Source organism: Passer domesticus, chromosome 21, assembly GCF_036417665.1.
Source record: "Passer domesticus isolate bPasDom1 chromosome 21, bPasDom1.hap1, whole genome shotgun sequence".
NCBI classification, from domain to species: domain Eukaryota; kingdom Metazoa; phylum Chordata; class Aves; order Passeriformes; family Passeridae; genus Passer; species Passer domesticus.
The window spans coordinates 737,555-758,166 of record NC_087494.1 but is presented as its reverse complement, the minus strand read 5'-3'; the positions used below and the strand labels follow the sequence as shown (position 1 = coordinate 758,166).

At 68.0% G+C, this 20,612-nt stretch overlaps 4 protein-coding genes across 4 annotated transcripts in view; 2 read left to right on the top strand and 2 right to left on the bottom strand.

The window, feature by feature from the left end:
- The first annotated feature begins 2,878 nt into the window (after positions 1-2,878).
- Positions 2,879-6,048, top strand: GDF15 (growth differentiation factor 15). The gene is made up of 2 exons (XM_064396559.1): positions 2,879-3,828; positions 4,519-6,048. Exons 1-2 carry the CDS (start codon positions 3,510-3,512, stop codon positions 5,313-5,315), a joined length of 1,116 nt encoding a protein of 371 aa, XP_064252629.1. The 5' UTR covers positions 2,879-3,509; the 3' UTR covers positions 5,316-6,048.
- Positions 6,049-6,749: 701 nt separating this feature from the next.
- On the bottom strand, positions 6,750-10,077 carry LRRC25 (leucine rich repeat containing 25). Its single transcript, XM_064396558.1, has 3 exons — positions 9,358-10,077; positions 8,347-9,177; positions 6,750-7,724 (listed from the first exon to the last, which is right to left on the bottom strand). Exons 1-3 carry the CDS (start codon positions 10,023-10,025, stop codon positions 7,610-7,612), a joined length of 1,614 nt encoding a protein of 537 aa, XP_064252628.1. The 5' UTR covers positions 10,026-10,077; the 3' UTR covers positions 6,750-7,609.
- A 701-nt stretch (positions 10,078-10,778) lies between these two features.
- On the top strand, positions 10,779-20,177 carry SSBP4 (single stranded DNA binding protein 4). The gene is given in 19 exon segments (XM_064396536.1): positions 10,779-10,966; positions 12,193-12,265; positions 12,374-12,435; positions 13,128-13,212; positions 15,363-15,452; positions 15,915-15,974; positions 16,066-16,135; positions 16,349-16,374; positions 16,376-16,420; positions 17,041-17,061; positions 17,063-17,109; positions 17,204-17,249; positions 17,351-17,386; positions 17,483-17,500; positions 17,503-17,539; positions 17,893-17,964; positions 18,427-18,505; positions 19,295-19,323; positions 20,069-20,177. Coding segments are annotated over 19 exon segments (966 nt in total). The 5' UTR covers positions 10,779-10,910; the 3' UTR covers positions 20,083-20,177.
- ISYNA1 (inositol-3-phosphate synthase 1) overlaps positions 20,148-20,612 on the bottom strand; it is a 4,641-nt gene continuing 4,176 nt past the window's right edge. Inside the window, exon 11 of the mRNA XM_064396037.1 lies at positions 20,148-20,389. Within this exon, the coding sequence (XP_064252107.1) occupies positions 20,148-20,389 (242 nt within the window). The remainder of the gene's footprint in view (positions 20,390-20,612) is intronic.

Genomic DNA, 20,612 nt, shown 5'->3' with positions numbered 1-20,612 from the left:
TTAGACTGAGAAAGCTCAGAGGGGAAAAAAATCATTAACCATTTAAAAATTTACTCATTTTTTAGTCATTTAAAAATACTCTCAGTGGAGAGGAAAAGGCAGAAAAGAATTCTTCCAAAGATCCCACTTGTGCTCAGCGCTGGTTTGACACTTTCAGCATCCTTCACTGCAGAGTTTCATGCATCTCCCCCCTGTCCAGGTGAGGTGCCCGAGCCCTTTCCTGCACCCAGGAGACTCCAATTGGGAAGCAGAAAAACCCTGGAGCCCCAGAGGAAGGAGACTGTGGGGCGAGGGAGGGTTTCCCAAGGCAGATTTCCATTTTTGGTGGTCGGGCCAGAGGCATTTCCTGCCCTTCCCGGCCTGAGGGGGGCTGGGAATCCGAGTTAATCTTTGACCGCGGGTGCAGCCCAGGCAGGAATGTCTTTGTCCAAGTGGAGCAGAAGTCTCATTTTTGGGAGATGCCGTAAACTCGCAGCAGAGGCAGAAAAATGTCATTCCTGCAGTGACGGGGCAAAAGCTGCTTTTTGCTTTGCCTGACCCGTGGTGGTTGTGCTGGATTTAGAAACAGCCAAAGGTCACTCGGTGTCCACCCTGCTGATCCATCGTGACGGGGCTGTGCCTTCCCATGCCAGCAGAGGGAGAGCCCTGTCCCCCTTCGCTCCCTGCCCCTCTCCAGACCCGAAATGAGACGGGATGGAGCAAACCCCACCCGGGCTTTCTCATCCCAAATAATTCCTGCAGCTTCCCTTGAAGCCGAGCCCCAGGAGCTGCTTGGAGCTTCATGTGCTGCCAGCAGCCAGCCTTTCTTGTCCTTTGGTTGAAAAACCACCACGGCAAAGCACAAACTGCCTTTTTTCCAGGGAATATCCTCCCTGCAGCACCCACCTTGCTCAGCCCGGGGGGGTTTGGGGAGCACTGAGGTCCTGTAGGGTGTGGGAAGAACCTGGTCCCGCTCCGTCGCTCCCAGGGTGATGCCACCAACTCCCAGAGGTGTCTGGGCACCTTTTGGGGATCCTTTGCTCAACAGCTGTGAGAAACTGATAGCCCTAAAATCTGGAAGGCAGCACTTCCCCTCTTGCCACTTGTGGTAAGGAGCTCTGCAGAAAACCCCAAAGTTTCTGCCAGCTCGGGCAGCTGCGGGGATTTCCTGCATTTTGGGGAGCTGAAGCCCCCTGGAACCTCCTGCTCTGTGTCCTTACCAGGCTCCCCACCGACCACCAGCATCTGGAGAAGGGAGAAACATTATTTGTGTGGAACCATGGAATGGTTTTGTTGGAAGGGACACGGGCAGGGACATCTCCCACTGTCCCAGGGTGCTCCAAACCCCATCCAAGCTGGCCTTGGGCACTTCCACACCTTTCCAGGCTCAGCAGTGCACAACTGGAACTTCTCCTGGACTTCCCAGAGTTGGATCCTCCTCACCCTCAGCCCATCCCGGCCATCCCCTGCTCCAGGTCCACACCAGGAGAGCTGTGCTGAGATGAGGGACCCACACGGGATGCATGAACTGGAGAGGAACCCTAACCCTGCTGGACAGGCACCCATTAACCCGACCTCCCAGCCCTGAGCGTGTCCAGGAAGAGCTGAGGAAACGTGGGATGCAGAGGCTGCGCAACGCAGGCTGGTGAGGACACGCTGGGACATTTCATCATCCCTCACTCAGGATCAAACCACTGCTCCCAAAATCCCTCTTTTATGGCCCTTGCTGGGCTGTAAATCTCTGGCTTCCACTGCTGGCGCCTTTGGGGGAAAACATCCGGCTCCAGCAACCTTTGATGCTCTGGAGTGCGTCACTCCTGGATGTGGGGCTCGCAGAAAATCCATTGCAAAAGCAGAACTTGGGCATTTCGGGGTTTCTGCCGGGTCTTGCTCAATGACACCGGAGAGGTCGGGGCCTCTTCCTGCACCCGGACACGCCAAGGCTCCATTCTGGCTCTGGATCAGCACACTTGGCACCCAGGGATGGCGGAGGGGGCTGGTGCTGTGTGGACATGGAGATGCCCAGAGGGGAGGGAATGGTGTGGTGGATCTGCCCTGGTGCCCTCCGGGGGTGATGCTCCTCTCCTTTCCTCCCTGGATTTGGGGGGCTGGGGGGCTGCAGTCACCCTGGCTGATAAAATCCCTGGGAGAGGAATCACAGCAGCCTTGGGGCTCTGGGAATTCCCTGGGGGAAGGTGCTCCAGGAGGGGAGCTGGAGGGATGGGTGATGTGCCACTCCTGGTGCCCAAATCCACGTGGGATCAAGCCCTGGAGATAAACCTGAGCTTTCCCTGTGAGCCCCACGTGGGATTTCCTTCCGAGGTGGGAAGGGAAGAGCAGTGACATGGGGACCTGGGGGTTCCTGCTCCTCCTCACCCATCCTCTGCAAGGACGGGTCCAGAGCAGGGCAGCAGAGCCAGGGCCGGAGCAATCCCCTCCCGTGACCCCGGTCACCCCGACAAACTTCTCCTTCCCCGTTTTTTAGGGTGAGACGCTCGGCTTTGCCTCAGGCAACCCCTTGAGCGAGCGGCTGAGAAAAGCCGGGGCAGGGCTGGAGTGAGTCCCGCGGGGACAAACAGCCCCAAATCCCGGGATTAGCGCGCGTTCCTCCCCGGCGGGAGCGCGGCCGCCTGGATCGACCTCGGGACACCGGGAACGGCCTCGCCTGCCCGGGGGACCGGCCCGTTCCCCCCGCGACCCGCAGCTCCGCATCCCTCCCTCGCGTTTTCTGCTCCAAGCATCCCTGAGGAGCGAAGCTGGGAGAGGGGCGGTGCTGTGCCCACCCCGGGGGTCGCCCCCACGCTGGATTTCCTCCTTCCAGCCCCGCTCTGGCACGGTGCCACCGGCGTGCCCGGCTCCATCCCGGCTGCCTGCCTTCGGGATGACGTAACCCCGGCCACGGTTGCCTCAGAACGCTCCCGGCTCGGTAGGAGCCCATCCCCCGGGCGCACCTGTCCGGTGGGACAAGGCCCGGGCAGATCTTCCCCCGCGCCGGCCACACGCCCCGCGGGAGCCGCCTGCCCGCTCCGATGGGAATTTGGGAAGGGGCTGTCGCGACAGCGGCGACCCGACCCGCGAGGTGCCGGGCAGGAGAGGTGGCTGAGGATGCGAGGATGGGGAATCCCTGCTTGGGATGCTGCCTGCAGCTCTCCCGCCTCGCGCATCATCCCCTCTCCATCGCCAGCGCAGGTGAGGGGCATTCCCCGGGCCGTGGGGAAAACGGGAGCTACAAGGGAAAGGTTTGGGTCTGAAAAGGAGAATTCCATGGTTTTTATCTCTGCAGCTGCAAACTAGCTTAGACATCATCCCGGAGCTCCTGGTGGAAATCCCAGCGGAGAGGAGAGATTCCTGCTGGGAGTTTTCTCCGGCGTCACCCTCCGGGGAGGGGGGACGGAGGGCGGGCAAAGTTCGGCTCCTATAAAGGCAGCTCTGGTCCTCTTCATTCATTCATCCCCCTGGCAGCAGCACGTCCGGGCTCTGCGGAAGAGCCGGGAGCGAATCGTGCCCCGAAGCCGCGGGGTTTGTGCGGGATGCCGAGCGCAGCGATGCCCGCGGCCGCCCTCACCTGCCTGCAGCTCCTGCTGCTCCTCTCGGCCGCGGATTGCCGGCCCCACACGTGGGACCAGGACCGCTTCCAGCTGGAAGCCGTCAAAAAGGAGATCCTGGAGCGGCTGGGAATGCCGGCTCCCCCCGCCGCCCGCCGCCAGCTGGACCAGGAGAGCATCCGGAGAGCGCAGCGGCTCTACCGGCAGAGAGTGGCGGAGCTGGCGGGGAACCGGAGCCGGGAGGAGGAGGAGGAGGAGGAAGCCGTGCCCAGGAGCCGGCGGCTGCACCGCCTGACCCCCACCTGTAAGTGGCCGTGGCTCCGGGTCACCCCCCGTCCCTCAGGGCCAGGGACACGCGTGTGTGTCGCGCCCTCGGGAGTGTCACCCCCGTGCCTGGGGACATGACCGGGCATGCAGCACGGGGGCCACGCTCGTCCTTGTCCTGCTCCTTCCTTCGCCCTGGGAGCGGGGAGGAGCCGGCGCTGGAGACGTTTTGCTTAAAACCATAAAAAATCAGAGGGGTTTGGGATGGAAGCTTTGATCAGAGGCAGCTCGGGGGCTCGGAGTGGGGCTCGAGGGGTTTGGGGTGAGCGGGAGGAAGAAGCGAGGTGCCATCCCCCCAGTCCCCAGCTCCAGTTTGGGGGTTTATCTGCGTCTGGGGGGAAATGAAATAATTAAATAAATTAATTAATATTAAAATTTAAATTAAATCATTGGAATAATTCCCCTCCTGCTGCTTGGGCTGGGTGGGGGCAGTCGCGGGCTGGGTGCTCCAGTGGGTCCCGGGACGCCTTTTCTGGCACCAGGAAAGCTGAGACCCTCCAGCCCGGGGCTCCAGGAGTGGATGGGATGCTGGAATTTGCGGTGGGATGCTGGGTGTGGGTGATTCCCTGGAAGCAAATCCTTGGCTGCCTGGCCGGAGCTGCTCCCAGCGCTGCTGAGGAATTAATTTAATTACCGTCTCTTACATCAGCTGTCACCTCTGTCCCCGCAGTGTTGCGCTGGCCGGACATCCCCCAGGGACACGAGGACCCTCAAGGCCACCGCGACGCCCAGGGACACCGGGAGCCCCCGGGTCCCTACCGCTACCACCTCCTGCTGTCCCGCACGGCGGATTTCCACCGGCAGCTCCGCGTGGTGCAGGCGGAGCTGAAGCTCCTGCAGCGGCCGCTGTCCCCTCCCGGCGCCTCGGTGCCACCGCGGGTCACCATCTCCACCCTGCGGGGGGCTGAGGGCACCCCCCAGCTCCTGTGCAGCCAGGAGCTGCGGCGGGATTCCCGCAGCCTGGACCTGACAGCAGCCATCCAGCCCTGGGCGGAGGGGCCCGAGGCCGCGCTGCGCCTGGAGCTGCAGTTCAACACCGACATCTCGGCTGCCCTGGCCACCTCCGGGGGCGACACGCTGGTGCTGGAGGTGGAAACCCTGGAGAAGGCACCTCGGGCGGCCAGGAGAGCCCGGGGGCTGGAGGAGGAGTGCGGGAGGAGCGAGGGGAAGTGCTGCCTGAAGTCGCTGAAGGTCTCCTTCCAGGACATCGGCTGGTCGGACTGGGTGATCGCCCCCAACAGCTACTACATGAGGTTCTGCGAGGGCTCCTGCCCCCACAACTACAAACCGGCCAGCATGCACGCCCAGATCAAATCCAGGGTGCACTCCCTGTCCAAGGCTGCGCCCCCGCCCTGCTGTGTCCCTGCTGGGTACGACCCCATGGTGCTGATGCACCTGGACAGCGAGGGCAGGCTGGTGTCCAGCCTCTTCGAGGACATGCTGGTCACCAGGTGCCACTGTGCCTGACAGCTCCGGCTTTGCCCGTCCCGCTGGGGCAGAGCCGTCCTGGCTCCTGGCAGCTCCAGCACCCCAAAATCCTGTGGCACCGAGGGACTCCAGCCCTGGATCCAGCACTGAGCTCAGCCAGGGAGCTCCAGCATCCCAAAATCCAGCTCCTGTGGCACCAAACGAATCCACACCAGCCCTGGATCCAGCACTGAGCTCAGCCAGGCATCCCCAGCTCCAGCATCCCAAAATCCAGGTTTTGTGGTACCAAGTGACTCCACACCAACCCTGGATCCAGCACTGGGCTCAGCCCTGGGGTCTCCAGCTCCAGCACCCTAAAATCCTGTGGCACCAAGTGACTCCACGCCAGCCCTGGCTCTGTTCAGCCCTGGGCTCTCCAGCTCTGCCACCCAGCTCAGCCCCAGCATCTCCAGTTGTGACCTCTCTACCAAAATAACTTATTCCCCTGGCTCTTCTCTACTTTAAATCCATATTTTGTTGTGCAGGTGGATCCTTCCCACCCAAGAGACCCCGAAGGGCTGGGGTGGGTCCGTGCCCAGGTGTCCATATCCCACTCCAAACCTTCTCTGCTCAGAGACTTATTTATGCAACCCAGTTATTTATTTCTAACTTATTGTATTTTATAGCAAAATATCCCTTTTTTTTGGGAGGGAAAGAGGGAAGGGTTTTGTGGTTTTCTAATTTATATATTTCTATAAAACCAGAAGGATGTAATAATAATGAATAAAGTGATTGTAACGGGGATTCTGGCTGCTCCTCCTGCACACCTGGGGGGTCTCTGACAGGACCCCTGCTCCTGGGACCATCAGCTCCCCTGGGATTTGCCTCCCTGTGGATTTGCTGGTAAATCCTCACGGCTCTGCAGTGCCAGCGTGTGAGTAATGCCTGGGCACTGCTCCCAGAGACCTTTGAGTTGTTTGTGTCCTTGGGAAGGGCGCTGGGCACAGCTCTGACCCCTGGGGGTGACGTCCAGCTGGGAGCTGACCATTGCCCCACTTCCAGGTGCCTCCAGCCCTGGGACCCCCGTGGGCACCAGAGGGATGGGGGAACCCCCCTGGGGGCTTGGTGGCACACACGGTGTCCCCAGGGCCTCCCCGTGGCTCCGTGGGGTGGCTCTGCTGGTCACAAATCCTTGCTGTCCCCTCTCCCGGTGTGACCTGGGGGTCTCCTGGGCTGCCCGGTCCCTCAGCAGCTCCTGCTGGGCTTGGGGCAGGTGGGACGTGGGGTCTCTGCTCTGGGGTGGGGGTTTTGGGGACCAGGGACTGAGGGATGCAAGGTGTGGACATGGCCTCTCTGGGGACAGGGACAGGGACAGCAGACACCTGGCTTTGGGCCCCTTGGGACCCCCACTTTGGGGACACAGACCCTGGGAGCCCCCAGGAAAACCCCACACCCTGCCCAGGGCTTCCCACAGACCACGAGCTGTGCAGGTAATTAGAGATAATTAAACCATTTAATGAAGCCTCCCAGGGACTGGGGGGACACCCAGGGGTCCCTGTGTCCCAACAGCTCGGGTGTCACCAGGAGGATTTTAAAAAGGAGCTTTTTCTTTGTTCCCCAAAGCGGCAGATTTAGCAGGAAAAGATTGAGCAGGTGCCACCGGATGTCCCCAACCGCCAGCGCACAGCCCCGTCTCCATCGGCCCAGAAAGGGGAAGAGGAAGCCAAGGCCAGGGTCAGCCCCGCTCAGCCAGGCCGAGCTCAGCCAGGCCGAGCCCAGTCCGAGCTCCAGAACTGAGCCCAGCCCCAGCTCAGCCAGGCTGAGATCAGCCAGGCTAAGCTGAGTCCCAGCTCCTCCAGGCTGAGCCCAGCCCAGCTGAGCCAATGCTGAGCCCAGTCCCAGCTCAGCCAGGCCAAGCTCAGCCAGGCTGAGCCCAGTCCCAGCTCCAGAGCTGAGCTCAGCCCCAGCTCTTCCAGAACTGAGCCCAGCCCCAGCTCCAGAGCTGAACCCAGCCCGGCTGAGCCAATGCTGAGCCCAGCCCCAGCCCAGCCGGGCCGAGCCCAGCCCCGCTCCTGCAGCCGGCCCGGGCCAGCGCTGTCCCCAGGCCCCGGTGGCGGATGTGGCACCGCTGTCCCCGCGGTCGGTGGCCGCAGCCCCGGCAGGAAACGCCAGCTCAGCCCCCAGCTCCGCCTGAGAACTGGGGCGGAGGAGCGGCCGGGGCTGCCAAAAAAATCCCCCTGCAAAAGGAGCTCCAGCAGGTGTGCGTGTGCCCCTGCCCAGGGGACTGTCCCTGTCCCTGCGGGCTGGGAGACAGCGGGGAGGGGCGCAGAGGGTCCCGGCAGTGCCCCAGCCCCTCACTGCTCAGCGATGATGTAGATGTCCTCGGCGGGGCCCAGCGTGTTGGCGTAGATGGGCTGGTCCCCGGCATCGCTCTCCAGGAAATAATCCTCGTCCAGCAGGACCTGGGGGCTGGGACAGGGGGTCAGGGAGGGGGAGGGCCGGGGTGGGGTGGGATCAGTGGGGTGGGATGGGATGGGATGGATGGGATGGATGGGGTGGATAGGAAAAGGGATGGATGGGAAGGAAAGGATGGAAAAGATGAACAGGAAAAGATGGCACAGCATGGAATGCCAGAGAATGGGTTGGACTGGGCTCAGCTGGATGGATGGATGGATGGATGGATGGATGGATGGATGGATGGATGGATGGATGGATGGGATGGAAAGAGATGGATCGGAAAAGGGATGGATGGGATGGAAAGTATGGAAAAGATGAACAGGACAGGATGGCACAGCATGGGCTGGGCTGGGCTGAGATGGGATGGGATGGGTTAGATGGAATAGGATGGCACGGGATGGGCTGGGATGAGAATGGATGGAAAGGGATGGATGGGAGGGCGGGCTCTGCACAGGATGGAGGGGGATGAGGCCGCACGGGGCAGCACGGCCCAGCAGGGCACGGCCCAGCAGGGCACGGCCCAGCAGGGCACGGCCCAGCAGGGCACGGCCCAGCAGGGCACGGCCCAGCAGGGCACGGCCCAGCAGGGAGGGATGGAGCCCCCGGGTGCCCATTCCCTGCTCCGCAGCCTCACCTGCAGCGCGGCTCCCGCCCGGCCGGTGCCCACCCCCGCGGGCCGCCCGGGGCCGTGCCGGCGCTCACGAACACGTTCTCGTAGTCGGGGCCGTCGGTGCCGCCGCCGCTCCCGGTGTCCCGGCTGATGTAGCGCGGCTGCCGCAGGCCTCCAGCGGGCTCCGGCTTCCCCCTGCCCGCGCCGCCCGCCGCGGCTCCCGCTCTCCTCCGCCGGCACCGAACCGCGGCCACCAGCGCGGCCACCAGCGCTGCCACCAGCGCGGCCACCGCCGCGGCCACCGCGGCCACCAGCCCCGCGCCGGGCCCGCACTCCCGGCCGTGGAACTCGGTGACGTTGAAGGGACGCCGGTGGGATGTGAAGCACAGGCAGGCGATGCCCGGGCGGGCGCAGGGCGCCAGCACCGTGCCCAGCAGGTCGCAGCGGCACGACACGGTGAGGGAGCTGAGCGCGGGCTGGAAGGCGGCGGGGGGCACGGCGGGCAGGGGGTTCCCCTCCAGGCTCAGGCTCCGCAGCGCCGTGGCGTTGCTGAAGAAGCCGCGGGGCAGCTCCCGCAGCCGGTTCCCCGCCAGGTCCAGCTCCTCCAGGCGCGGCCCCAGGCGGGCCGAGGGGCTCAGCGCCTCGATGCCGTTGTTCCTGAGCAGCAGCCGCCGCTGCCGCCAGAACGGGCTCCAGTCCAGCTCGGCACAGCCGCTGCTCCTGTTGCTCAGGTCCAGCTCATCGGAGAAGTTCAGCACCAAGGGGAAACACGGGGACACGATGAGGAAGGGGCTCGCGGGCAGCGGCAGCAGCAGCAGCAGCAGCGGGGCCGCAGGGACCCCCATGGTCCTTCCCCTGCAGCGGAGCCGGGTGGGAAACGGGATCAGGACCCCCACGGCCAGCGGACCCCCCCCTCCCAGCGCAAACCAGTGCGGCCCAGCCCGGCCCCCACCCCGCTGCTGGGCAGCTCCTGGGGGTCCCAGCGGGGCATTTCCTGCCCCCCTTCCCCCTCGCAGCCCCCGCAGCCCCACTCGCCTGCGCTCCGGCCGCCGCTGCCTGGTGTGGGGAAGAGGAACAGGCGGGTCCGGCTGTCCCGTGTCACCCTGCCAGGGCGTAGCCGGCCCCCGGGGGGGGCAGGGGGGCAGCACCCCCACCTCGGCACCCCCTGACCCTGCCAGACCCCCCGGTCCTTTTTGGGGTGCTGAGCATCCCCCTGGCGCTGGCTGAGGGTCCCGGTGACCCCGGTGACCCGAGGGGTGGGGGACACGCTCGTGGGCACACAGACCCTCCCCTGCGGCAGCACAGGGACCCCCCCCGAGTGTGGGGGGACCCCCCGAGTGTGAGGGGACCCCGGGGCCGGTGGGAGCCAGGGGGCTCTGTGGCTGCGTCGCCTGGCACGGTGGCTGTCCCCACGCCGGTGTCGCCTCCCCGTGTCTCCGTCTCAGTGTCCCGAGTGCCTCGTGGTCGTGTCCCCTCCCCGTGTCCGAGCCCCCTCCGGTGTCCGTGTCCCTCCACGGCCACCCCGCTGTGTCCATCCTCGTCCCTCCGTGTCCCCCACCGCGTCCCCGCGGTGTCACACCGTGTCCGTGTCCGCCCCCTGGTGTCCGAGTCCCTCCGTGACTCCCCGCTCCCGTCCCTGTCCGTGTGTCCCCCTGTGGTGTCCGCGTGTCCCTCCGTGTCCATGTATGCCCAACCCCTGCCATGTGTCCCCCTCGTCGTGTCCCCCCCACCCGTCACATCCGTGTCCCCGTGTGTCGCGTGTCTGAGGCCACCCCCCTGCGCCCCTCCGTGTCCCTCCTGTCCCCCTCCCCTCGTGTCGCTGCCCCTTTAAGTCCACCCCATCGTGTCCGTGTCCACCCTGTCACATCCGCGTCCCCCGTGTCCCCCCTCCCATGTCCACCCCTTCATGTCCGTGTCCCTCCGTGCCCACCCTGCCACATGTCACCCCCTGCACCCCCCGTGTCCGTGCCACCCCCTCGTGTCCCTCCGCGCCCGCGTCCCCTCGTGCCGCTGCCCCTTTAACTCGCCCCCCTCGTGTCCCTGACCCGCCGTGTGCCCCCATCCCTGGCTGCCCACCCCCCTCGTGTCCCCTCCTCCGTGTCCCCCGCGCCCACCCCCCTGGGCTCCGCGCCCACCCTGCCACATCCGCGCCCCGCTGTGCCCAGTCCGTGGTGCCCGTGACCCTCCTCACGCCCCCCGCGTCCCCCTCCCCGCCGCCACCCCCCTCTCTCTCCCTCCCTCCCTCCCTCCTCCCTCCCTCCCTCCCTCCCTCCCTCCCTCCCTCCCTCCCTCCCTCCCTCCCTCCCTCCCTCCCTCCCTCCCTCCCTCCCTCCCCAGCGCGGTCCCCACCGCCTCCCCCCGCCGCCATCGCCCCTTTAAGCGCGGCGCGCGCGGCGCGGGGGGGGGTGGTGGCGGCGCTGCCGGAACAGCCGCGCGGGGGGGGCGCGGCGGTTTCAAGCTCCCCCTCGGGCGCGCGGCCGCAGCCGGCGGGGCCGGGCCGGGCCGGGCCGGGATGGCGGCGGGGGCGGCGGGGGCGGCGGGGGCCGCGCGGGGCCGGGCCCGGGGCCGCTGACAGCCGCCGCCGCGCCATGTACGCCAAGGGCAAGGGCTCCGGCGTGCCCTCGGACGGCCAGGCCCGCGAGAAGTGAGTGCGGCGCCGGGCGGCGGCGGGGGACGGCCGGGGCGCGGAAGTTTTTGCCGGGGCGGGCGCCGGGGGAGCGGGGACGGAGCGGGAAGGAAGGGAGAGGGGTGGGGGGGAGACAGCGGGGAAAGCGGGGGGAGATCGGGGGGCGGGCGGACCCCCCGGCCCCGCCCCGCCGGGGAGCACCGGCAGCCGCGGGGCAGCGGGAGCGGCGGGGGTCAGCCGGGCACCGGGAGCCGGGGCGAGCCCCCCGGTCTGCGGCAGCCCCCGGGGCACCGGGAGCCAGGATGAGCCCCCCGATCCGTAGCATCCCCCGGGGCGCCGGGAATCGGCATGGTCCCCCCGGTCCGTGCTATCCCCCGGGGCACCGGGAGCACGGATGATTCCCCGCGATCTGTGCCGTTCCCCGCGGTACCGGGAACCGGGATGGTCCCCCCGGTCCGTGCTGTCCCCCGGGGCACCGGGAGCCGCGGTGTGCCGGCGTCCCTGGCATCCCCCAGGGCACCGGGAGTCGCGATCACGGCGGGGTAACGGGAGCCGGGATGTGCCCCCCGGGTATTGCCACATCCCGGGGCACCGGGAGCTGCGAGGGCACCGCGACCCGGGCTGATCTGCCCGGTATCCCGGGGGGCACCGGCAGCCCGGATGCCCCTTCCCCGGCCGTGCCATCCCCCGGGGCACCGGGAGCCGTGCCATCCCCCGGGGCACCGTGACCCGCGGTGGCACCGCGGCCGCCGGGCCGTGCCCGGTCCGCAGCATCCCCGGGGGCACCGGGAGCCCTCCCCGGCCGTGCCGTCCCCCGGGGCAGCGGGGGACCGGAACGCACCGGTGCTCCCGGTGCCCAGCACGGTGACCCGCCCGCCCCGCTGTCCCCGTCCTGCCGGGTCCCCCGTGCCCGAGGCCACCGCGGCCCCCCCGGGGCTGGGACCCCGCGGGTCCCGGGAGGGGACGGAGCCCCGGGGGACACGCGTGGTGGCACCGGGCCCTGAGCCACATCCTGCGTGGGTCGTGTCGCCTGTCCTGGAGCCACCCCGGCGGTGCCACCGGTGGGTGTCACCCGGTGCCACCCGTGTCACCTCGCAGGGAGGTGACAGCGAGCCTCCCTCGTGAGTTGTGCGCTGAGTGGGGGGCTCCGTCCTGGCTGTCCCGCGGGGTCCCTGGGGTGGGGGGTGTCCCCGGGGGGGTGGCCGGTCCCTCACACCGTCCCTGTCCCCGTCCTGTCCCCCCAGGCTGGCGCTCTACGTCTACGAGTACCTGCTGCACGTGGGGGCCCAGAAATCCGCCCAGACCTTCCTGTCGGAGGTAAGGGGAGGGGGCGGCACCCCCGGACCCCCCCATGGCACCCACGGGGGGTCCTGGAGCCCCTCCCACCCCTGGTGGGGGTCTGACCCCCCCGTGTCCCCCCCCCAGATCCGATGGGAGAAGAACATCACGCTGGGGGAGCCCCCCGGCTTCCTGCACTCCTGGTGGTGGTGAGTTGGGGTCTGGGGGGGCTGGGAAGGGGGGACCCCCCCCCCCATTCCTGTGCCAGAAGGGCTGGGAGGGGGTCTGGGAGCCGCCCCCCGCCCCGTTCTGCCCCCACATCACCTCGTACCCCATAAACCTGTCCCTGTGCTTTTCCCATCAGCGATTTGGGGGCCCCCCCTTCCCTCCCGTCCCGGCCCCCCCCGCCCGGCTGCTCCAGATGGATCCAATTTGGCACCGGGAGAGGGGCTGGGGGGGCTCCCGGCCCCGGGGCTGGACCCCCGCGCTGGGGGGACCCCCAGGAGGGTGTGGGGACGTGGGGGGGCTGGGGGGGGGGGCAGCGATTGTTTTTTGGTGATTTTGGGGGGGTCAGGCTGGCACCCCGCCAGCACCCCCAAACCTGGGGGTGGGGGGGGGCACCCAGAAACAATCGGGGCCGCTGTGCTGCCCCCCCGGGCGGGGGGCTCGGGCAGGGGTCCCCCTCCCCACCCGGCCGGGATGCTGCAGCCTGATGTAAAGTCGCAGGAATTTGGGCTCCGGCCGTGGCGACCGTTTCCAGGGAAAACAGGCAGAGCCGGGGGGCCCCGGCCGAGGGGGGCCCGCCGCAGCCCCCCGCCCCCGCCGGCGCGCGGGGCTCGCTGGGGACGGGGCTGGGGTGTGAGTTGGGGGGGGTCCTCACCGCCGCCCCCCGTTCTGGCAGCGTGTTCTGGGATCTGTACTGCGCCGCCCCGGACCGCAGGGAGACCTGCGAGCATTCCAGCGAGGCCAAGGCCTTCCATGACTACGTGAGTGCCCGGGCGGGGGGGTCCGTGTCCCGCTGACCCCCCCCCCACTGCCGGGACCCCTCCCCACCCTCCGGGACCCCCCCCCGTCCCCCCTGTGCTGCCAGCCCCGATCTGTGTGACCTATTTCACAGGGCAGCACGGGGGGGGGGTTAATCCCTGGGGGCCTGGCTCGGTGCCCCCCCCCGGGGACCCCGCTGTGCCCATCCCCCACTGTCACCCCCCCCCAGGGGACAGGGACCCCCCCTCTGCCCCAGCCCCGCGCCGTGGGCACAGCGCCAGGCCCTGGGGGGGGGGTCACCCCTCCTCGCCCCCTCCCCAGCGGTGTCACTGCAGGAATGGGGCTCACTGGGGCCCCCCCCCACACTGAGGGGACCCCCCCAGAGCAGCTCGGGGGGTTCAGGGTTGGCACAGGGTCAGCAGCCCCCGGTGGCCCTGTCCTGCCCCTGCCAGGGCTGCGGGGGGCACCGTGCCCCGGGCTGGGCAGGGGTCCCCGGGGTGGGCAGGGGTCCCCGGGCTGGGGAGGGGTCCCCAGGGTGCTGTGGGGTGCAGGGTGAGGCTGTGGGGGATGCAGGGTTCACAGCCCCACGGGATGCAGGAGGCTGTGGGGTGATGCAGGATTCAGTGGGATGTTGTAGAAATCTGTAGGATTCTGTAGGATGTTGTAGGATGCTCTGGGATCATGTAGGAAGCTGTGGGGTGTTGCAGGATGCTGTGGGACTCTGTAGGATGCTGTGCCCCCGTGGGGTGCAGAAAGCCTCGGGGTGCTGTGGGTGCTGGGGGGGGGGTCCCTGTCCCTTGGGGGGACACCCAGGGTGCCACAGGGGGGGCTCTGGGGGCTGTGGGACCCTCCGTGCCCCCTGGACCCTGCAGGGCCCGCGCCGAGCTGCTGCCCCCAGGAAACCCCTGACCCCCGGGGGGGTCCCTGTGGGGGTCTCTGGGGTCCCTGGGGGTCCCTGGGGTCTCTGGGGTCCCTGGGGGTCCCTGGGGCCGCGCTGGCGCCGCGGGGGCTGCAGCAGGACCCCCCCCCCCCCCCCGCCGCCCCCGGCCCCGCGGCGCTGATTGCCGTGCCGGAATTAATGAATTAATGAATTAATGAGGCTGGCGGTGCCGGTGCCGCCGGGGCCGCGGCGCGGGTCAGGCCGCGTTGCCATGGCGCTGCAGCCTGGCACAGCCGGGGGGGGGACCCCCATGGCCCCCCCCATGGCCCCCCGAGCCCCCCATGGCTCCCCGAGCCCCCCCCCCAGCCCTGCCCCCATCCCAGTGCCCAACTGGGCTGAACTGGGGGGGTCCCGGAGCCCCCTCGTGTCCGCAGCCCCCCCCCGGCCCCACCCCAGGCACATCGGGACCCCCGGGTGCCCCCCTAAACCTGGGGGGGGGGGTCCAGCCTGTGCAGCTGGGGGGGGGGTGTTGGCAGCAGCTGCCCCCACGGCGGGGTCTGGGGTCCCCCCGGGGGAGTGGGGGTCTCCCCCCGTGTGTGTCCCCCCCCCCATTTCCCAAATTTCCCCCTCCTGACCTTGAGCCCGCGGGAGGAGCCGCGGCTCCCCAACCTGTTGCCATGGCAACGCTGCCTTGCATCACCGAGCGCCGGGGGGGGCCCGGGGGGGTCCCCCTTGGTCCCTGCTCTGGGTGGGGGGGGGGACAGCGCTGTGACCCCCCCAGGGGCCGCTGCAGCGGGGGGACAGCGCTGGCCTGGCCCTGTCGCTGCGTCGGGGGCGGCTGGGGGGGGTCCCCAAGAGGGGGCACGGCCTGGGACCCCCCCCCAGGGGTGGAGACCCCCCCCGGGTGTCACCCAGCGTGCCAAGGGGTGTCCCCAGCGCTGTCCCTGTCCCCAGCCCACCGCCCCCCCCGAGCCCCGCGGGACCCCCGCCCCCGCCGGGCCCCGCTGGGTTTTTGGGGGGGGGGGGCGGCGCGGGGGCCCCCCGGGGGGAGGGGGGCAGCGCGGGGTCCCCCCCCCCCCCGTTCTCCTGCTGGCCTCCAAATTGGAACCATCCGCGGCGCCCGGGAGCCGGAAAAGCGGCGCATTCCTTCCCCTCCCTCCCCTCCCCTCCCCTCCCCCTCCCCTCCCTTCCCTGCCCTGCCCCCGGCCCCGGGGGGGTCTGGGGGGGGGAATGGCTCGGGGGGCTCGGGGGCTGAGCCGTGTGTGCCCGCAGAGCGCGGCGGCAGCGCCCAGCCCGGTGATGGGGAGCCTGCCCCCCGGGGACGCCATGGCCGGGGGTCCCGTGCCCCCCGCCTTCTTCCAGGTACCCCGAGCCCCCCGCCCCCCCCCCCCGTGTCTGTGTGTCCTGAGCGGCTCCTGGGGGGTGGGGGGTCCACACAGCCCCCCCCCACCCCGTGTTCGCAGCAGCCCCCCCTGAGGTCACAGCCCCCCCACCGGGCCCCATCCCAGAGGTCACAGCCCCCATTCCCAGGGGTCACAGCCCCCCCAAACCCCCCAACCAGGGGTCACAGCCCCCCCCAGACCCATCCCAGAGCTCACAGCCCCCCCAAACCCCCCATCCAGGGCTCACAGCCCCCCCCCCGGGCCCCTCCCAGGGCTCACAGCCCCCCCACCCAGGGGTCACAGCCCCCCCCAAACCCCCCTCCCAGGGCTCACAGCCCCCCACCCCCCCCCAGCACGGCCCCACCCCCCCCCACGCCCCCCACAGGGTGACACCGACCCCCCCCAGCCCCTCCCACACCCCCCAACCCCCCCTGTCTTGCAGCCCTTCATGTCCCCCCGCTACCCCGGCGGCCCCCGGCCCCCCCTCCGGATGCCCAACCAGGTGAGGCGGCCGCGGCCGGGACCCCCTCCCCAAAATAAGGGGGTGCAGCCCCCCCCCAACGCCCTGAGCTCCTGTTGCCCCCCCTCTGCAGCCCCCCGTGGGTGTTCCTGGCTCCCAGCCGCTGCTGCCCAGCGCCATGGACCCGGCCGCGCGCTCCCAGGGTGAGTTGGGGGTCCCTGAGCCCCCCAGCTGGGGTCCCGGGGGTTCCTGAGCCCCCCCAGGCCCAGGCGGGGCAGTCAGGGGGGCCCCGGGGGTCCCTGAGCCCCCCCAGACCCAGGGGGTGCAGTCAGGGGTCCCTGAGCCCCCCCAGGCCCAGGCGGGGCGCTCCAGGGGGCCCCGGGGATCTCACGGCTCCCCCTCCCCAATTTGTGCAGGGCATCCCGGCATGGGGGGGCCCGATGCAGCGCATGAACCCCCCCCGGGGCATGGCCGGCATGGGGCCGCAGGTACTGGGGGGACTGGGATGGGCTGGGATGGACTGGGATTGGGGGTACTGGATTTGGGATACTGGGATAGACTGGGATTGGGGGTAATGGGATTCGGGATACTGGGGTACTGGGATTGGGGGGTACTGGGATTGGGGATACTGGTATAGACTGGGATAATGGGATTTGGGATACTGGGGTACTGGGACACTGGGATAGGAGGTACTGGGTTTGGGGCATACTGGGGTACTGAGGATAAAGGGATAGGGGGATACTGGGATAGGAGGATTGGGGGGTACTGGGATAATGGGATATGGGGATGATGGGATAATTGGGGTACTGGGATACTGGAATAATGGGGTGTTGGGATAATGGGGTACTGGGGTACTGGGGTAGGGAAGGGTCAGGGCTGCAGGGGTGGCAGTGGTCACAGGGACAGGGTGACAGGGATAAGGGGATGGGGACAGGGTGGGGACAGGGGATGGGGATATAGGGACGGGGATGGTTTATGGGGACAGGGATGGGGACAGGGACAGGGTGGGGACAGGGAATGGGGATACAGGGATGGATTTTGGGGACAGGGACGGGGTGGGGACAGTGCCGGGGGTGCCCCAGCCCCGCTGACCCCCCCTCTCCCCCAGAGCTACGGCAGCGGGATGCGCCCCCCCCCCCAGCTCCCTGGCCGGCCCTGGAATGCCCACCATGAACATGTAAGACCCCCGTGCCCCCCCCCAGACCCCCCCAGCGCGGGGGGAGCCCCGGGCCCGGCAGGACCCCCCCTCACTGTCCCCGTTGCTTCACCAGGGGTCCCGGTGGCCGCGGGCCCTGGCCCAACCCCAACGCCAACTCCGTAAGTTTTGGGGTTTGGGGGGGGGGGGGATACCCTGGGGGGGGTCCTGTGGGGGTGCTGCCCCCGTGTCCCCCCCCGCTGACCCCCCTTTGTCCCCCCAGATCGCCTACTCCTCCTCATCCCCTGGGAATTACGTGGTGAGTGTTGGGGTGCACTCTTGGGGAGGGGGGGGCTGCAGTGACCCTGTGACCCCCACCCCAAACCCACCCCCCCTTTTTGCTTTTCCCTTCCAGGGCCCTCCTGGGGGGCGGTGGGCCCCCCCGGCACCCCCATCCTGCCCAGCCCCGGAGGTGAGGGAGGGGAGGGATGGGGGGAGTGGGATTGGGGGTGTCAGTGAGTGGGATTTGGGGGGTGAGTGGGATTGGGGGTGTGAGTGATTGGGATTTGGGGGTATATGGGGGATTTGGGGGTGTGATTGTGATTTGGGAGAGTGTGATTGGGTTTTGGGGGTGTGAGTGGGGCTTGGGGGTGTGAGTGGGATTTGGGGGAGTAATTGGGATTTGGGGTGGTGTGAGTGGGATTTGAGAGCATGAGTAGGATTTGGGAGAATGTGAGTGTGATTTGGGGGCATGGTTCGGGATTTTGGGGTGTGATTGGGGTCTGGGGGCCCCATGCTCACCCCCCACGGGGCTGTCCCCCCCAGACTCCACCAACTCCAGTGAGAACATGTACACCATGATGAAACCCATCGGGCCCGCGGGGGAGCCGGCCCAGCGTGAGTGACAGCTGGGGACAGGGGACAGGGCTGGGGACAGGGGGATGGGGACAGGGGACAGGGATGGGGATGGGGATGGGGACAGGGATGGGGATGGGGACAGGGGGACAGGGGACAGGGGGGACAGGGGACAGGGGGACAGGGATGGGGACAGGGGACAGGGATGGGGACAGGGGATGGGGACAGGGCTGGGGATATGGGGATGGGGACACGGGGACATGGCTGGGGACAGGGGATGGGATGGGGACATAGGGATGGGGACAGGGGTGGGGACATGGGGTGGGGACGGGGACAGGGCACAGGGGCCTGGGGTCCCCCAGGGTTCCTGAGCCCCCCTGTCCCCGCAGTTCCCCATGGGGAATGGGATGGGGACAGGGGATGGGATGGGGACACGGGGTGGGGACAGGGATGGGGACGGGGCCTGGGTCCCCCCAGCATTCCTCAGCCCCCCTGTCCCCACAGTTCCCCATGGGGCCCGGCGCAGAGGGGCCCCTGGGCGGGATGGGCGCCATGGAGCCGCACCACATGAACGGATCCTTAGGTGGGTGACAGCCCCGGGGACAGCAGGGGACCCCCTGTGCCCCCGAACCCCCGCACCCACAGCCGGGGACGGGAGCTCCAGCTGGGGCTGGGGGGCTCGGGGGGGAGGGGGAGTGAACTGGGGGGGGCGGGCACGGATCTGGGGACAGGCACGGGGATTTGGGGACACACAGATTGAGGGGACAGACACAGATTTGGGGACATGCATGGATTTGGGGGACATGTACAGAGATTTGGGGACACACAGGGATTTGTGTGGGGACACACAGGGATTTGGGGACACCCACAAAGATTTGGGGACACGCACACAGATCTGGGGACACCCACGGGGATTTGGGGACACACAGGGATTTGGGGACACACACACAGATTTGGGGGACAGACACAGGGATTTGGGGACAGAGAGATTTGGGGACACCCACAAAGATTTGGGGACACGCACACAGATCTGGGGATACCCACGGGGATTTGGGGACACCACACAGAGATCTGGGGACACAGGGATTTGGGGACACCCACAGGGATTTGGGGACACACAGGGGATTTGGGGACACACACACAGATTTGGGGACACAGAGATTTGGGGACACCGACAGGGATTTGGGGACACACACACAGATCTGGGGGACACAGAGGGACTGGGGTCACACCACACGGTTTGGGAAGGACACGTGGGTTGTGGGGGATTGGGAGGCCACACTTTGGGGTCACTCTGGGTTAGGGACACACACAGTTCGGGGGGGACACGTGCAGTGTGGGGGTCTCTGATGCCCTGCTGTCACCCCGGCAGGCTCCGGGGACATGGATGGGCTGCCAAAGGTGAGCTGGGACCCCGGGACCCCCACGGTGCTGCCACCCCCCTTTATTGGGGTCCCCCCTGTCCTGGCACCGTCCCTTTAGTGGGAATCTCCATGGACTGGGACCCCCCCCATGCACTGGGACCCCCCCCATTTACTGGGACCCCCAGTAAATGCACTGGGAGCCCCCCACCTGTATTGGGATCCCGTTTTTGGGGACTCCCCCATATGCTGGGACCCCCCCCATTTACTGGGACCCCCGTTTTATTGACCCCCCACCATGTACTGGGACCCCCATTTACTGGGACCCCATTTATTTGGGTTCCCCCATATGCTGGGACCACCCTGTTTATTGGAACCCCATTTATTCCTCCCCCCCATTTACTGGGATCCCCCCCCCCCATTTATTTGGGTTTCCCCATTTACTGGGACCCCCATTTATTTCCCCCCCCCTCACATGTTTTGGGACCCCCCCCCATTTTTGGGACCCTATTTATTTGGGTTCCCCCCATGTTCTGGGGGGCCAACCTGTTTATCAGGACCCCATTTATTTCCCCCCCCCCCCCCCCACCACCATGTATTGCGACCTACCCCCATTTTTTTGGGGACCCCATTTATTCCCTGCCCCCATTTACTGGGACCACCCCCCATTTATTTGGGTTCCCCCCACTTGTGTTCCCCCAATTTATTGGGACCCCATTCCTCCACAATCTGGGGACCCCCCCCAAACTCCCCCCCCCCGCTAACTCCTCTCCCCCTCCCTCCAGAGCTCCCCCAGTAATTTGGGGGGCCCTGAGCAACCCCCCCCGGGACCCCTCGGACGACGCCGAGCTGAGCAGCAATTTCCTAAACCCCTTCCAGAGCGACAGCGTAAGGGAGCCGGCGGGGACCCCCGCGGACCCCCGGGGGGGCAGGCGGCGAGGCGGGCGGGGGGCGCGGGGGGGGCGCGGCCGGGCCCGGGGGGGGGGCAGCGAGCCCGGCCCAGCGCAGGCCCCCCCGGCAGCGCGACCCCCGGCGGCAGCGGCGGCGACAGCGGCGACAGCGGCGGCGGCGGGGGGGCCCGGCTGGGCCGAGCGAGGTGTGAGGAGCTGCCGGGGGGGCAGCGGGGGTGCGTGCCCCCCCCCCCGGGCCGCCCCCGGCCCCGCTAACGCCGCTGTCTCCGCTCTCTCTGTAGTACTCGCCCCAGCATGACAATGAGCGTGTGAGCCCCGCGCCGACCGCCGAGAGCCCGACCGCACCGAGCACACGCAATTAGGCGTTCATTTTCCGTGGTTCTAACGATCAGAGCCGGCCCCGCCACGCCCCCATCTC

What these genes read in the sequence shown, in the direction of transcription:
- GDF15 (XM_064396559.1), top strand. Translation starts at nt 3,510, where the DNA reads ATGCCGAGCGCAGCGATGCCCGCGGCCGCCCTCACCTGCCTGCAGCTC. An exon ending in GCACCGCCTGACCCCCACCT is followed by an intron (nt 3,829 to 4,518) that starts GTAAGTGGCCGT and finishes CTGTCCCCGCAG; the next exon opens with TGTTGCGCTGGCCGGACATC.
- LRRC25 (XM_064396558.1), bottom strand. Translation starts at nt 10,025, where the DNA reads ATGGCAGGGGTTGGGCATACATGGACACGGAGGGACACGCGGACACCA. An exon ending in CAGCGGCGGCCGGAGCGCAG is followed by an intron (nt 9,178 to 9,357) that starts GCGAGTGGGGCT and finishes GCTCCGCTGCAG; the next exon opens with GGGAAGGACCATGGGGGTCC. An exon ending in GGGCGGGAGCCGCGCTGCAG is followed by an intron (nt 7,725 to 8,346) that starts GTGAGGCTGCGG and finishes CCCCTGTCCCAG; the next exon opens with CCCCCAGGTCCTGCTGGACG.